General features: G+C 30.0%; 1 protein-coding gene across 4 annotated transcripts in view; it reads right to left on the bottom strand.

Annotated features, from left to right (window-relative positions):
- Positions 1–17,433, bottom strand: part of LOC143071300 (semaphorin-1A-like) — a 120,686-nt gene that overhangs the window by 12,368 nt on the left and 90,885 nt on the right. For 2 of the 4 annotated variants that reach the window (XM_076245525.1, XM_076245527.1), the window contains 4 exons: positions 15,151–15,265; positions 4,114–4,210; positions 2,722–2,770; positions 1,458–1,520 (listed from right to left, as the gene is read on the bottom strand). In XM_076245525.1, the coding sequence (XP_076101640.1) occupies positions 1,458–1,520; positions 2,722–2,770; positions 4,114–4,210; positions 15,151–15,247 (306 nt within the window). In that variant the 5' untranslated portion in view covers positions 15,248–15,265. Of the gene's footprint in view, positions 1–1,457; positions 1,521–2,721; positions 2,771–4,113; positions 4,211–15,150; positions 15,597–17,433 lie in introns of those variants that run through there. The other 2 variants (XM_076245529.1, XM_076245528.1) reach the window with 1 other exon arrangement.

The raw sequence follows: 17,433 nt of genomic DNA on the forward strand, positions 1-17,433 counted from the left end.
TTTAAGAAAACTGCTTAAAATCAAGTTCAAAATGAGACAAGTAATGATTCCTAGATGTACTTTTCAAGATCATGGAAGATTTATGAATTTGCTCGCTCATCTCTATAACAGCTGCTGTGCTGTACAAATGGCTCCCTTCAAATATTACATAATCTTCTAATTGAACATGTCAGAAACAGCCTCTCATAACCATCATTATCAATCAGAAAATGTCACAATCAGCCCTCCATACATGACATGAATAGAAAAGTCATCAGAGTCAAATCTTGTATCATTTGAATTGGTTTTCGCAAGAAATTGTTCCATCTGATCAATAAATTCATGTTTGAAAATGACACAGACAGATAAAATTTTAAGATATTTCGAGAAATTTGAAAATCATATTAACAAATGCAGACCCCAACACCAGCAAACAAATATCTTAACAGTAAAAAAATGTGAGTCAAGCAATGATTAATACAACTTGACCTTTAGTGTTCCTTAAGCTTGAGATAACATTGAGGACGTGTGGCAAAATGTAAATCTAATTTAACATGTAACCAGTGTGTACATGAAATATTAAAGCAAATTTTCTTTTTGACATTGAACGTAAATTTCCTGGATAAAAACTGTCAGACAAAACAAAGTGCAGTTTACCTAAAAAACATCTGGTATATCTTTGATAGTTTTTTAAGTTACTATATACTATATTATTATGTAATTTGAGTAAAAGGTTCGTTAACATCTGTGGGGAACAAAATAGGGAGAATTCAACTTTGGCATTGCACAGATTTTTAATTTAAGAAAACTTTTGTTTAAGGTTGATCTTGTTGTTTTTAAATACCATATAAATAGACTGAGGAGTCAAAATTGAAAACATCAAATAAAGATTATGTTAAAACCATCACATCAGCCTCTGGTGTACCTATATAACTGGTATAGATTGGTAAATGATCTCAATTCTGGCATCTCATTACCAATACACATTACTGACACAATGTTGCATAACAAAGCACATCAGATTGAATAGATGCACAACAAAATCCCATCTATTATTACGCAATGTGTAGGTAATAAAGGACAGTTTATATAAATATGCCACCCAGGAATAGATGACATCATTTCATGACTTTTATACTTTGCTTAGTACAACAGTACATTGATAAATCTTCAGTTATACGTAAGAAGAGAACGTTTCTGTGAGTAATTCTATTCTTAACATTAATGGAATAAGATTTTTTGCATTTCATGGCAGCTTTTGTTGCAGAAAATCCACACATCATACTCATGGTTTGAGGCGCTAAAATATTGCTTGACAATACTTAACTTATTTTTTAAACAGTTTTAATTATGATCCTTAAATGCACACACTTAAGCAGACTTCTTATAGTACTCATATGATCATTAAAAGTCTGAGGAAAACATATGTAATTATTCTTTTGACTCCACACAAAGATATCGCCATCACCGTGACTCACCTCTGAATTTCTCCTCATTAAACAATATTCTTTATCGTATTGTCTTGGATCCCATTCAATTCTCTGTAAAACATAAGAAAATATGATCTTTCTACGTGCTGATTAACGCTGTTTGAAGTTCTGTTATACAATACGGTGATGTCGTTTTTATAGACAACAAATGTCTTCAATTTCATGTTCTGTAGGAAGTAACCTTTCATTTTTTCACTTCTCTAGACGTTTTAATACAGCTTATTGCATGTTAGTTTTTGTTTCATCATAATTATGAAGCATTTACTGTGTTGTTCTTTTAATTATTGCATATCTTTATGCACTTTGGTTAGAATGCCTTTACATGATATTAGCGAAAAAAATCTATCAGAAAATGTTGATGTGGTGAAAGAAAAGACTCTTTCTTCAAAGGTGCTATAGTGATTTCCCATTTTTAAAAATGATGTTTAGCTAAATTACCAGTGCAGATTATCTATATTATTACAAAAAAGAAGGAAAAGATACTAGGGAAGAGGGGATTGACTAATAAAATCACACAGAACCTTAACTGAAAAAAACCAATAACCAATATTAAACCTTCTAAAGATTGAGCAATGACAGTTTCATCTTCACCTTTTTAAGAGGCAAGATTTATTAATAATATAATCTGGTTCATCAAAAAGAAAGACAATAATTCATGTCAGAAGTATAGTGCAGACATCACCCAGAGAAACCCTATTACTTTTTTCCAATTAGCCAACATTAAATCATAAGACTTTGATTGATGAATCTGTATAGGAATATGACAAGGAAAGTCATCCCTAGGTTTTGTTATTGTGTCTGTTTCGTTGTTTTTGTTTGATAGACCTACACAGTATGAAATGAACATTGTAATGAATGTACTCCATATGTAAACCCCACCCATGATGTGATTCTTTATACTTTTTTGCCTGTAAATTAATTAGAAGTTACCAGATGGGGTAAAGATGTTTCTTAAATGAAGATGGTATTTCTAGCTAGAGAGCTCCTGCTGAATTAATCAGATGCACTTCTGGAGAGCATACTTGCAACATCTGTCTCCATAGCATACATTAATTTCAAATTCTAGGACTCTATTTTGATTGACCTTAATTTGTGTAAGTTTACATGTGCCTTATGATGTTTCATAAACAATCACTTTCAGATTTTGACATCAATAGATTTCTTTTGCTATGCTATTTATTTATTGGAAACATATATTTTCTTCAATGGAGGACAGAGTTGTAATTCTCTTCCATTATTATTTATTATTTACCTGCAATTCTTCAGTTAAGGTGTTCATACTAAGATTGTAAACTTTGTTTCTGAAAATTAAAATTAAAAACTTTTATAATCAGTGCAAAATCATATATACAAAATAATCATGTGTGCATGCAATTCATAAGTAAATGCACTAAGACTGCTGTTAAATTCTAAATGGGTAAAACAGAGCAAATCATGTCAAATTACTTTGCATGCACCTTGCATTTACTTTAAGTCATAAACCTTTATTGAACAGGAGACCTGCTGTTGAGCAAAGTATATCTTCAGACTTCTTATCATAGATTTCACATGTTAGGTGCAGTCGTACTGATAAAATGTGTATGAATACAGGTTCTGTAAATCTAGTTTTACTTGAATGTTTTTACCAATAAACTGAATGAAATATGTATTTTGTCTATTTTATGATCTTGTCTTATAGTTTGGAAGGGCACAAGCTATGTCATACTAAAAAGACAGTTTGCCAAATTTGATGTCTTGGCACTCGTTCACCATCCCACTGAAGTTTTGGAGCGTTACTGATTTGTAAGATGGTCAATGAACAAACAAAACAATATATTTACCACATTTATTTCTAATTTATGATGATATTTGTCTAATGGTTATTACATTGTGTGTTTCACACCTTTTTAATTTCCAGCTTATGAGACCCAGGAGGTGATATATATGACGCCATACATGTCATTATGACAAATACATTTATTTACATTTAAGTATTGCAATTTATAACTTCATTATACTTATTGTGTTTGTCAATTTCTTTAAAAATAAATTCAATTATAGACAGTTTGTATTGTATATGAAAAGTTCTTTCAAACCTTTCCGATGGGCCAAGGATATCTGTATTTGATCTGGGTTTTACCATGTCTCCAATTGATTAAAAATCAACAGCACAAGTATGTTTTGTATAGTATGCACTTTAATCTCTACAATCTTTATTTCTTTTTACCAAAAGATCATTTTACTTCTACTTTTTGATAATCATACATCTCTCATGTAATATCTTCACGACTTTACAGTTAAAAAAAGGGACAATTTTAGCTAACAATATGAACTTTCGGTCAACTTCTACTGCCCATGCTTTTTACTATTTGCAAAACAAACGAAAAACAATTTTGGTCATAGCAAACACATACTATGAAAGGTTTTTTATGCAGTCTAACGGTTCAGAACTTTTTTGTTGTTCCTGTACAAGTGCAACCTCCTGGTAAAGGCTTTTTGATGATCAGCAGAGCAGAATACATTTGTTCACAGTTTTACCCCCTAAACATTCTAAAAGTAAATGTCCTCTGTAATTTCTCTGATTCTTAATATTTTTTATATATTTTAAGGATCTTAAACATTATTTCTGTGGTGTGTATTGTTTAATGTCTTGTATGATACATACCTTCCCCCTAATAACATCCATTCTCCATTAGTATCTAACACTTTAAAATGGTCAAGAAAGTTCTGATCTCCCTCAAATATCTGTTTTCCATCCACATCTGAAAACAGAATAAAAGAATTCAGATATAATTGTTATAATACAAAGTTATGAAATGGATTTTACAAGTAAAAGATACACAGACATTTTAGAGAAGGGATAGGTGTGTAAGTATGTATTATAATGCAGTTACTTGACACTCAAACTGTTATATTAAACATAAAAAAAAAAGAAATATTGCCCTCGATAAAAAGACAAAATTTTTGTGGACATACATTTGTTACATAAAGCCAGAGGCAAAGCATCTCTAGTCAATGACCGTAAAACTGATCAAAAATATCTTATTACTAGTAATTCACATTCCTATAATTTTTACTTTAAATTTGATCATTAAGATATTTTTTCTTTCATTTTTTTGAGGGTATTCAATTCAAGACCTTATTGTTTTTTGGAAAACTGAATTTCCACTTAAAACCAGAATGGCCTCTTAATATCCTGCTTCAGACCAAATTTAAACACTCCTTACAAAATATGATAAACTTTATGAATAGATTTATCATTTCTTATAAAGATTTCATTTTATAACACTTAAAAACAAGTTGAAGCACAGGTAATGCAATAGATCTTCATAAGGACACAGATCACGTATGTGACCTAAAAGGAATAGTGACACACTACGTTGGCAAACTTCCAAACCTAATAAAAAAAAAACAGCTGAATCTTTTTACAAAAGTGAGGTCAACCTGTTTTCTGCATTATTCATGACGTTCTTAAGAAAACCTATCGGCAGAAAATCAAATTCGATGAGTTTCTCGTAAACATCTGTGGGTCCTTTATAAAGTTTTATCCCGAAATCTAATCAAAGTATTAAACTTCTACACCGACTTGTCCTTTAATCGACCAAAAGTGTGCTTTTATCCAATTTATAATACAGTTGGATTTTAATGTGGGAAAAAACGGGGAGCTGACACAAAATTACTACAGTTGACACGATGTCGTTTGATACTGACCTTCGACAAAGGGAAATTGTTTAAAAATACTACACATTGTAATAACAAATTTGTTACATCTTGTGCTTATTACCAGTGAAAGTGAACAAGTGTATAGAGCCAATATTTTGTAACACAAGATTAAATTTGTAGGTGAATTTAAACTCTAAACATGTCTAAGAGGGGGTGCAATTAAATTGATTAATAAAGAAAATTTTATGAGATAATTTTACACCTTTTTTGAAGATGATAAAGCAGCTTTCAATATCGCATGACTACATAAATAGTGTTTTTTTCTTTTTAAATTTTCCAATGACACAGCAAATGTATTTAAAGTCATCACTTTATCTTTCAATATTGATAATTTATTCAAATTACAGCCTTTAAAATCTTTTTAAATTAGGTTGATTTTTTGACATTCTATCATTCATTTATAGATGTACATATTTCATCAAGGATTGAAATCTTAATGTGAGTTTGTTGTAGTGTCACTGAACGTCCTGTCTTTTTGAGAGACAGAAAAAAACCTAGGTGGTCTAAAAATAGAATTTGGTCTCTGTATTAGTTCTTTCATTTATTGATAAAGCGTAAGTTAAGAAAGTTGTTTTTTGTTTTGTTTTTCTTTTAATGTACATGTATGTACATTGACAACCACCTAAATTCATAACACCCCAAATGAATTGATGTTCCGCTTTAACAACGTGGATACAAAACTATGCCGAGTTCATTTGGTTTCTGCGCACTTTAATCTCTTATTTTTACATCCTAATAACTTGCCTGATATAATTTTTTATTTACTTTTCGTTTTTAATATTTGTTTTCATCTTATTTACTCTGTAAACTCTTTACACTATGCAAAGCCTACAAAGCTATGCTACATGAACTTGTAAGAAATTACGTCAGAGACTTAAAACCCAATAGTCTTTGCTCACGTCAATGAATATATATCCCTAGATATCGACTTTTTTAAAGTGTTGACTAACTCATGATTCCCTGACCACAGAATAATATGATTTTAAGCTACTTGTAGTTTGATAAAAGATTAACTATAAGACTTTGACAACACAAATCTATACACACCTTTCACATTTTTATAAACAGTAAATATATTTAGCAAAAATCTATGAAAAATATACATTTTAATTCCAAAAGAACTGTAGGTGGGAAAAAGCTTGCCAAATTTTCAAAGAAAAACATTTTGTATAACACTGTTTTCTTATTTTCTTCCCCTTTTCAATATCATGACTGGTTAAATTTTATTGACTATATGATAAAAATAATGGCATCTTATGTTTAACTTTTAATGTTTTTTTCCAAACTTTATTACCTACAATAATAACATTATATAATATTCTGACATTTCCTACATGTAAACTGTGATGACTTTTTCCTTTCAGCTGTCTCAGCACTTTTTACAGGCTTTTATTCAATCAAATTTTACATGCAGACAAAAAAGTTAAAGCTATAAAGATCTGAAAATATATTCACTTATATGTTTTGACCTCTTTACTGTTTCTTTATAACAAAAGTTTAAATCATGCAAAAACCTTTCTCATTTAAAAGACACATGGACAGTATAATTTTCTCACATGTAAATATACATGTTAACTTTCCATGTTATAGTTTTGATTCAAATTGAAACATCAAAGACATAACGACCTAGTGAAGATGTATTTTCTAATTACTAGAGTGTTACACCTGGCCTAAGGCATAACGATCTATAACAGGAGTTACTTCCCTTAGGGGCACCTGTCTTGTTTGATGTTCTCTCATCAATATTAAAGTTCATTATCCAAGGAGGGATTAATGTTTTTATCTCAATTATCATATTCCATATAATTATCATATTAATTCTATACAGCTACCTTATTAACAATAGGTCGGCCATGGGCCAGGTAAATTAATCCTATTGTTTTCCTAATTATCTATTATAAAAGAGCTTCTCTTTGAAGTTTGCTGGTTTGAAACCAGATGTGCATGATTTTGATAAGGATTTTGGCCATTATTTCAAATATGATACATTTGTGTACATAATGATGTTGTGCTTTAATGATTATGATTTTTATCAAATAGGGGTTTTTGTTAATCCACCCAGCTTTTCAAAGGTGTTGATTAATCGTTACTAACCCTGAACCTTTAATTCATTCAAACCACAAACCTATCTAAATATAGTAAATTCACATTGAAAAATCACCTGATTAAGAATAAATTGAAATGACTCATTAGATTAATGGAAAATTAAAGTTTCAAAAACATTTCCAACCACTCATGCACTTTGAGACCCTCGTAATGATTAACTGTTCCGTCGCACTATCAGTGAAGCACTGTCCAATAAGTCAACAAAGCAGTAGTCAGAAATACCATACTCTCTAACAGAAATACCATAGTCTCTAACAACTAGCAAGTATTATTGGTAGTTCTATATATTGACATAAGGAACAAACATCAAAACTCTCAACTTTAACTATCATATCCAGTCTGTCATAAATGTCCTAATACTTGTCCCCCATATAGACCATAACTACACAAATAAATATATGGGCTATTAACAAGAAAGTGTAGTGTAGTAAAAATAAAATTATACAAATGGAGTAATGAAAATTCCAGAAAGAGATATATTCATCATTAATGACCAAAAAGTAAAAAAGAACATGTTTGTTGGCATCTAGCATACATTTGTTTGTATGTAAATGTGCATTATGGTTAGGCAACTTAGGCATTTTATTTTTGTTCAAAATATCTTATGTTCTTGCACAGAAAACAAATTATAAACATACAAAATGCATAAAAATGGGAGATATTTGTATCTTCAAAGTCTAGAAGTCATAAGTCAATTACTATAAATAAAATTAATAGTCTACCAAAGATATTATTTATGTAATAACGTATAATCACTAACAGTATCTTACTTATCATATCAATGAAATATGCACATTTAATGATATTTTTTTCTCCTATCAAACATTTCATGTGCCATAATTACTCTAGTAACCGACCTAAAGTATACTGTAATATTTTATCAATTTGTAGGTTACTATATCTGATAAAAATACACAGCATTACCGACTCTATCATAACTTTACAAGACCATCTTACAAAGAAAATAAACACATGTATCTTGATTATTATTTTCCTATCAGATTATTTGTTGCAATACAATGCACCAGAGACTTTACAAATGGCATATGCACAGTTTTATTGCAATGTAATTGTATTTTAGATAGAAAAGCTGTGGAAATCTGCATCTTATTCTGACATCTGCTTTATTTTTGACATGCATCTAAAATGTGTATTTTAAATCTTGCAGTTGCCGAAACCTTTTTTTATTCTTCAAAATTTATAGGCTTTTATTGATTTTCAACTAAATGTATAGCTATGTTTATTCATTTTAAAGTCACATTTCTTCATGTGATTTTTGTACTAAATGTATAGCTATGTTATTCATTCTAAATGTCACATTTTCTAACATCTGGAGCTATTAATACATTGGAATAGAATTGTATTGTTGACGATCTTTGTTGCGGTAACAAGATGTCGATTGAACTTTCTTACAACTTCCTTCTTAACGAGAAAACTAGGTATCTTTATTTAAAGCTTTTATCAGATAATTAGAAAATCTTTACAATTCTGGGTAAGAGAAATGTTTTGACACTACCGACGGAGCTTTACTCCAGGTAGCTTGTCCTTAAGATTTTATTTTAAACTTTAACGTGAATCGGCACAAAGCTACGGCTTTAACTACATCTACTGTAATCCTTTCTAACAATCTTTTGACCTAGATACAACCATTCACGTTGAGTCTAAGCAGGTTTATAAAAGATTGTATAAAAAAAGGGGGATATTCAGATTATAGCGTTGTTTGTCCTTGATCATGAACTTTTAAAATTTAAATCAAAACTATCATTTGCAAACTCATACACATCATTACATATTTTAAGTGCAAACTAGGTTTTATCTAAGATAAGATGCATCATCATGCATGTTTTTTGCTATAAAAGATGAAAAATCAAAAGAAATCTGATGTCTGCAGTCTTGAGTCGTTTGACAAATGTCAAAATTACCGTAATTTATGGATGGTCTTAAGGTATAAAATATCCATTGTATCGGCAAATCTTTATACTTGGTAGACATTATCTATTTATCTACCTTAAATCACTACAGAAAACCCTTCTCTTACCACAATGGACAATTTTCTGATCAACATGTAAAATATGGTCATTTGTAAATCAATTTACTTCTACCATTTCCTCCAATACTATAGAATTTATTTTCTAATTAAAAGTATAATTCCGTCCACTTAGTATACCGGAGAGGTGCAATTTGTGAGTAATGATCTATTTCCTTTATTATTCTTTATTTCCCTTAACAGTCTAATTTATACGGATGTACCTACTTCATTTTGACGATCTTTTCAATTTTTAGCCATATAAGAGATTGTATTGACAAAAGCTTGTTTAAAAAACTTTTCCAAATTTTAACCACAATCAGAAACGTGGACAATTCATGTGGTTTTTGTGTATTCTGACAAATCAAAGGAAGAGCTTAAACTATTATCATTTTAACAACTTTATCTATAATTAAACTTTTTGATCATTTGTAAAAACCCAATTTTATAATTACATAATCACTTTTTCAAAAGAGGTGTTTGAAGTATAAAGTAATTTTATAAGTTAATAAATTATAATAAACACAACCAAATAGTGTGTTGATAAGTATATTTTTAATTGAAGTCAATATCCCTTCCATAGAAAAGTGCCGATATTTGTGTTCTTGTGTCATTAAATAAAGTAGAAAGCAAATATTACCTTACAATATACCTATTAACATGGGTATTGATTAATTGATGATTTACCTGTTCAGGTGTGTTAAAGGCACCTGCCAGTCTTTATGTGCTGCAATTTGTATTACACTATTGACTTCTGCAGTTGCTTACCAGAGGGAGGCATAAATTAGTTTTAAATAGTTTTATGGACAATTTAATGAGCGAACATAATTAAAAATTAATTAAGCTTTTGCTCTGCTGGTTTTTTTAATCAATAGATCATTTAGACTTAGAAGATAGGCAACATATTAATGAACAAAATGAACTGAATGCTGACTGGGGTTCCATAAGATCAAGAACTTATAAAAGGCCTGAGGGATATGGATAGATTAATTATTATGTTCTCTATGTCCAGTGGGAAATATTTCATGTTAAAAGAAAATTTTAGATCTGTGTGGAAAGGAAGCTATCAAAAAAACAAATTTCTTATAATTGATGTAAATTCTACTGAAAGAATGAAATATGTAGTTTTATAAAAAAAAAATTAACCAGGATATTTATGTATTATTTTCCTGAATTGCATAATTTCACAAAATCATTCTTCATAAAAGTTTATCAACCAGTCTTGTCTACGAATAGACGACAAAAACCCACATATCACCTGGTTTTATTGTTCTGTACTTTACATGTATTACCTACTAAATATATATTGCATGGATTAATTATGCACACATAAATCAAAATAGGTACTTGTCATACGAAATGTCAAGCAACTTGATGACAATGACTACTGATTGTCCTCGATCTGCCGATAGACTAACGGTGCCAGTGATCATATGCTTCACTGCTGTTGACAAAAACATTTCATTGCACTCACTTTTACCGATCTCAATCAGAGCTTTGAGCAAGGCCATCTACACACGATCTTATGAATAATTAAATGGCGCTCTTGTTAGCATTTAAAATCAAATTAATCTATACAACTACACAGTACTTAATTTCCCTTCAACCAAAGGACGATTTTTCAATGACAATTCTTGTGGCTTCCGTCAAACTGGGGCCAGTTAATAGTTCTGAACCCCACGTACAGGAGACTTGTCACAGTGGCACCCAGTGGTCAATCCTTACTTAGTGTACGTAGACTTAATTGCAAACCTTTCAATGTCAGTTCTACACCACACGTCAAGTCATACGATATTCATGTACTTTTAAATGTGCCTTGTGAATATCTGATCATAAATTAATGTAAAATTACTGAATTTATTACGAAGAAATTTGATTGAAATTTGAAATCAATCATTATTTTTATGTATCACCTTCATTAACCTTGAGAAAATTTATTTTTCCCCCTTTTTAATATTCATATTATTCATTCTCTTATTCCTTCCTTTAAATCAAATTTTAACAAGCACAATCTTGATCGGAATATATTAAAATTTCAAAATGGAAACTTTAAATTAAAATTGAATGTCAAATTCACAGCATGTTATTTAAGTGGATAGAAAAAAAACAACCTTTAAATCAGTCGATTTGGACCGGTGACACTTGGACAATATCGTGTCCAGAAGGAGAACAGACCATCTGACACTGAAACTGACAATTCTGACGCCTGGTGATGACATATATTACACTATATATTAGCTTTCTGTTAGTGTCAGCTGAACTTGTAACCTTCAAATTGCCTAAGATTTTATAACTGTAGACTTTTCAAATTAAGAGCGACAGACATTTTGTCTATTTCAATTGACAGATGACAATACACAAGAAGATTGTAGTGGATATAATCCAAATACGGGAAAAAGGGAAATTCTGTTAAAACTTATGGCCAGCAAACATTACATGTATTTGAAGGTATATTGGTGTTTACCATGTTTGTTAACTTAAACATTCATTTATTTCTAGACTTAACTGGAAAACCAATTATTTAGGAATAAGACAATACTTTTTCCCCATCTCTACTATCAAATCATTAGGTTACCTTGTAATTGTGTGAATATTTGAAAAAGATGATTGATTTTTGTAAGCCGAATGTCCAGTGGCATTTTTAAGCACATTCAGGACAATACTGTTAATCTAGACTGTCATTAGAATATGATGGCATGAAAACAAAGAACTATTTTTTGATGGATTAGTTTTTCATTGGCATCAATTAGTCTGTGTGTAATTAATCTTTAATCCCAGTATGTAATCAGGATGTAACAGATAATTATAGATTACAGTGCCAATATACCTATCCTAGATCACTTTTTTATCAAGTAATGAAGCTCTTTATCAGTGAGGTTCCCGAGGGAAGGGATTATAACTTTGTTGTACAAAACATACGTTAAACCATAACAATGTTTATAGAATGACGAAAGAATGAGTAAATATTAGGTGAGAAAGGAAGAAAGAATGTTTATAGAAAGCTGTCACAACATTTTTTTCAGCTTTTATTCAATAATACAAACCAGTTATAAATATGAATAAATTAAAATGCTACTTTATGACTTTCTAATTAACACTGTTGACCCATGACAGGGAGCCAATATCATTATCTATCTGTATACATGGAAATATTCTGCTTCACAAAAATAAAGACTATTAAAAAGGTAGATAAGATTCTCCTCATTTTGGCTGGTTGTCAGACTGATTATTTGACTAATTAATCTGTGTAATGACTTCCCATCCTCCAGGCTTCATACATTCCATGGTTGATGAAGATATTCATATGGGTCAGCTAAGATGGTGATAATTTACATGCCTCCTGCCAAAACTTACACCATCACTCTTATTCATCCTATAGCTAGCAGAGAATCCCTTAATTCTTTCCAGAATTTGATCTTGACCAATAGTTCTTAGTTGTTGAACCAAAAATGAACTTAGGTTTCCTTTTAGATATTTCAGGTTTTCAGAAAAGGATACATTTGTAAGACAAGATAAGAATTTTATAAAATGCTGGGTTTATTTTTTCTACAGACTGCAGTCTAAAAATCAAATGACAAAAGAAGTTTTGATATCAGGATCTTAAATCAGGACTTCCCCCTCCAGATAATTTATGGATATGTATGCATTCATATTTTTTGGCTGGTGGTCAAATGATGATTTACAATTAGATTACTAGTAATTAAACCAGAATATACCCCCTCTCCCATTCTTATACTGATGTAGTGGTGATTTACTTGATTTTGGCCACTGGTCAAACAATGACATAGAATTAGATTGACCATAATTAAACCTGATGATAGTGCACTACAGGATTCACACTTTGTGATCTTATCAACAAATTACATGGTCAGTTAGTGGTCACTATAGACTTATCTCTGTTGTAATGAGGATTTGATGGCCAGTCAGTGGTCAGGGAATCTGCTTTATCACTTTAGATTAGAGGTCATTGTTTACATAAACCCCCTAAAACTATATCTTACTTAGCACTAGGATAATGAATGGGCTAAGCAGGGGGTAACATATGCCCTCAATGTAAAAATATCCATGGTTAATTTACATTTGAAAAAAGAATTTTTTGAAGTACTGGGTACATCTTTTTAGAGTATTCAGGAACAAATCTTTCCTGTATTCATTTGCACCTACTCAAGAAATTTCCAACTTCATTTAATTTTTAATTTCACAAATGATGTAACTTACTATGACTTAAAATGACATTTTATGTTTTAAAATTGTCTGCTAACGTAAACAAGTAAATAAAACTGCATGAAAACTTGATGAAGACTGATGTATTTTGTTTGATATTAGATCACATCTGTCTCATAGCTACCATCCCTATAGTGAATGAATAAAACACAAAACATATGCAAAAACATGTCAGTGTTATGAAAATGACAAATGTTCTATTTTGTCAGAATGTCAGAAAGAAAAAAAAATCTTCTTATAACAGTAAGCTGGTTAGAAAAGGTGTAAAATTTGGTAATATATTATATGGTAATATGCTAATGAGGTAAGGTGAAAAATAACAAATAAGATATTTATCAAGCCTATCCTAGTAGCTTATTGAAGATGATACGGAGAACAGAATCATAATAGCGTGTAAGATGTGACACTTTAAAATTCATCCTTCACTTCATGCATCAATGGCCTTGAGTCTAAAATTTAACCAAGTTGGTTAGATATTTATGATCTTCTTTTCACCTGAAGAGGAGATTTGTGACTAGGCAATCAGAGATCCCCAAATTCATGACTTAAAACTTTGAAACCAATTTAAGGTGACATTTGGTAAACTGACACTAATATAGCCTTTAGTAGAAGCTTATGACTTTTGGGATATACATGTATATCTAAGAAATAATTTTTCTTTTGAGACATGTTAATTAGAAATAACTTTTAATCCTTATCAATTCACTTATATTTCTTTTCAATTAGGTTATTATGCAACACCCCAAGCTGACAATATGTTGTTTCATGATTACTTTTACTCTTACGAAAAAATTATTTCTGAAATTTGACATATTATGAAAACACGATATCATAATATAATTTTAGAATTTCGTAACGAATAATAAATTTCCAGTTATTTAGTTTATTTCTTTTTCCTGTTATGCAAATTTTCAATTGTTTTATCAGTTAAAAAAAACCCCAAAACATCCTGTATCATTTTCATTAACTAATCATCCTTTTTAAAGAAATATATCCTTAAAATAATGTAAAAAGTGAATAACCGTCCAATTAACCGATAGACCTATAAAAGGATCACTAGTGCTGTCTAAGTTTTATTGAACTTTCTATTGATATAACATGTCAACTTTCAAGTGCTTTTATCTAAGGAAAGTTCAAGTAGTAAGGCCAATCCACACCTGTGTCATCAAAATCACTACCCTCAAATATAATGGTCCTAACTTTCAATTGCTATCATAAAATTTTATGGTCTAGTTTTATTTGTTTTGATGAGTTCATATCCCCAATAACTTTTCTCAAGTGTACAAAATATACTATTCTCTTTTCAATAGTAAAAAGTGTTCTTCCACCACTCAATATTTTAAGTTCTTAGTGTTCATGTTGTACAATCTTGTACTTTTTTGTGTAAATATTTACAGAAAATTATTTGTCGTCTTATGAACATTTTGATCTAGTCTCGTGTTTGAACCGTTATCTTTATTCGAAAAGTTGAATAATTTTTAAAAGTTTTACTATTTTTCTACTAAGTAAGTAAGTAAGTAAGTAAGCTATACAAACTTTTTTGAGTGAAACACATATGTTTAACATTCAGAATTGCAGCAGTTACTGTTATTTTTTAATATTTTATAATTGATATAAACTTACCAGTAGTTTTTAATATCAGGTTTGCTGAATTGTCAAAAAATGCTACAGATAGTCCCAGGATAGGTAATAATACTGTTAATACTCCTAATAAATCCATCCTGTTTTGGCACTTTAGCTGTAAAAAGATGTTACTTTGTTAAATCTAAAGATCTTTAGACTAAAATCAATGTTTTCTCACTAAATATATGTCGTAAAAGTAAAATCCAAATTGTACAATATGAAATATAGAAAACACACTGTTTATGTGACACAGATGTTCGTATCAAAGGTTTCCACTGTTCAGGTAGATGTATAAAGATAAAATTCACTGAATGTCAAATGTTATACTTGTCAATGCACAATCCATGAATCTACAATATTTGACATTTCTTTTTACAATTATCAAAATCCTTCTGGTAACAAATATTTCCAGTATATAAAAAAACAAGTTATAACTCTAGGGCCATGTGTGATGATTATAAATCTGTTGATAGTAAACTGTTGTTGTATAGTGTAAACCTGAACTGCTCTCTGATTGGCTGACTGTCAAATCATTCCATGGGGCATTCAATGGGGTTAATCAAGCAGAAAAATAATTACACACACTATAAAACAAAACAATAACTATGTGACAAAGCAAAATCAATTATCTTTTTAATTAGATCATTCTTTGTTTGTAGAAACAGTTAAAATAATTACTTATCATATTTTAATATTGTCTATTGATTTTTATATAACCTTAGGTACCCTCATTTCCCTTTGATTGACAGCCTTAATATGGGGTTTTGTAAACATAAGTTAGTATAATACTTTATACAAAAGTAAACTATTGAAAAACATTTGCCTCTATCAAATCCTTTTTAGCAACTATCACTCTGTGTTTATTTAGTGACCGAAAAGAAAATGTATTTGTTCAAACTTGATAAACAAATGGTTTCAAGAAAGCAAAGGGTCTTTTTCGCTTTAGTCTTTACTCCAAAGTTCTTTTAAATTTTTAATCCCTCATTTCAACAAATCTTTTAAAAACTATTGTCAACATTAAAATGGTAAATTAGTCGGAGCTTTTAGTTAGTAATGAATTTTGGAAGTATATCACGCCATATTGAGGTCGACAGTGCTGGGGGTTCAGATTTCACCGCAGGGGACATAACAAGTTTGGTAATGTTTACATACAGAATTATACAAAACAATTAGATTTATTTCACTTTCATTGTCTTAAGTGTATACAAGAAAACAAAGAGTGGAGACACTAGGAGAAGGTTTTGTAATTGATCCCTTCCCCTCGAACAATACCGTTACTAAGTTAAGAACACTCTATAATTAACACTTAATTCTATAGAAACTGTTTAATTGTATTAGTAACTTACACCTTGGTAATAAAACAAATTAGATGAAACTCACATTTGAAAAAGACTTTGATCTAGAGTTCAAAATGTGTATTTGTTCTGGTTAAACTGTTCTTTTCAACCTTAGAAGTCATAGTAAATAAATAATGCATCAATTTTATATGTAAAACAAATATTAAAATAAGTTAGTAAAACTGAAATTGATTAATTTAGAATAAATTTTAATTGACTACAGAATTAAGGACTTTAACAATATCAATATTCTGTACAAGTACAATAGAATTGGTTTTAATGAACTTGAAGTTATCTAAATAATTTAACAAAAAAATACAAATGATGCTAGTTTCTTGAAAAAATAAAAATAAAACTGAAGAAAACCTGTTGTCTCTAACATTTGGATATTTTTCTTAGTAAATTAATTTCCAGATTACTTAAAATGATTGTCTTATGATTTTACTAACATAGTGTATACTAAAAATTTTGATAACCAAACTAAAAATTAATATCTGAAATAAGTTCAAATAAAACTTTAAAGAGCCCACCAAAATCAGTATAGTTTAAATAATTCAGAAAAAACCTGATGTTGAAATCGTAACAGTGATTACTTCACACTGCACCCGATATTTCCCAATGTACGAGTGTGATTTAATTTACCCAATATTACACAAAAGTGTGAGGATTGATAAGTCAACATTTAGGTAGATAACCACCCGTACACACAGGTAAAAAGAGAAGCACTATGAGTCACGATAGCGTCTATTTGCTTACCGGGAAAGCAATACTCAAAACTGATCAAGGTCACAGGGACTTTGATCAGTGGTGTAAAACCCTCTGTATGTCTTTAAATACACTTCCTTCAAAATCAAAGAACAAGATAAAAGGTGTCAAAAGTAAGCGAGCCTAAATGATAACAATGTACTTTAATTTTTGTTTCTATTTGCCGCAAGCAAAGTCAAAA

This window comes from Mytilus galloprovincialis, chromosome 4 (assembly GCF_965363235.1).
Source record: "Mytilus galloprovincialis chromosome 4, xbMytGall1.hap1.1, whole genome shotgun sequence".
Lineage (NCBI taxonomy): Eukaryota > Metazoa > Mollusca > Bivalvia > Mytilida > Mytilidae > Mytilus > Mytilus galloprovincialis.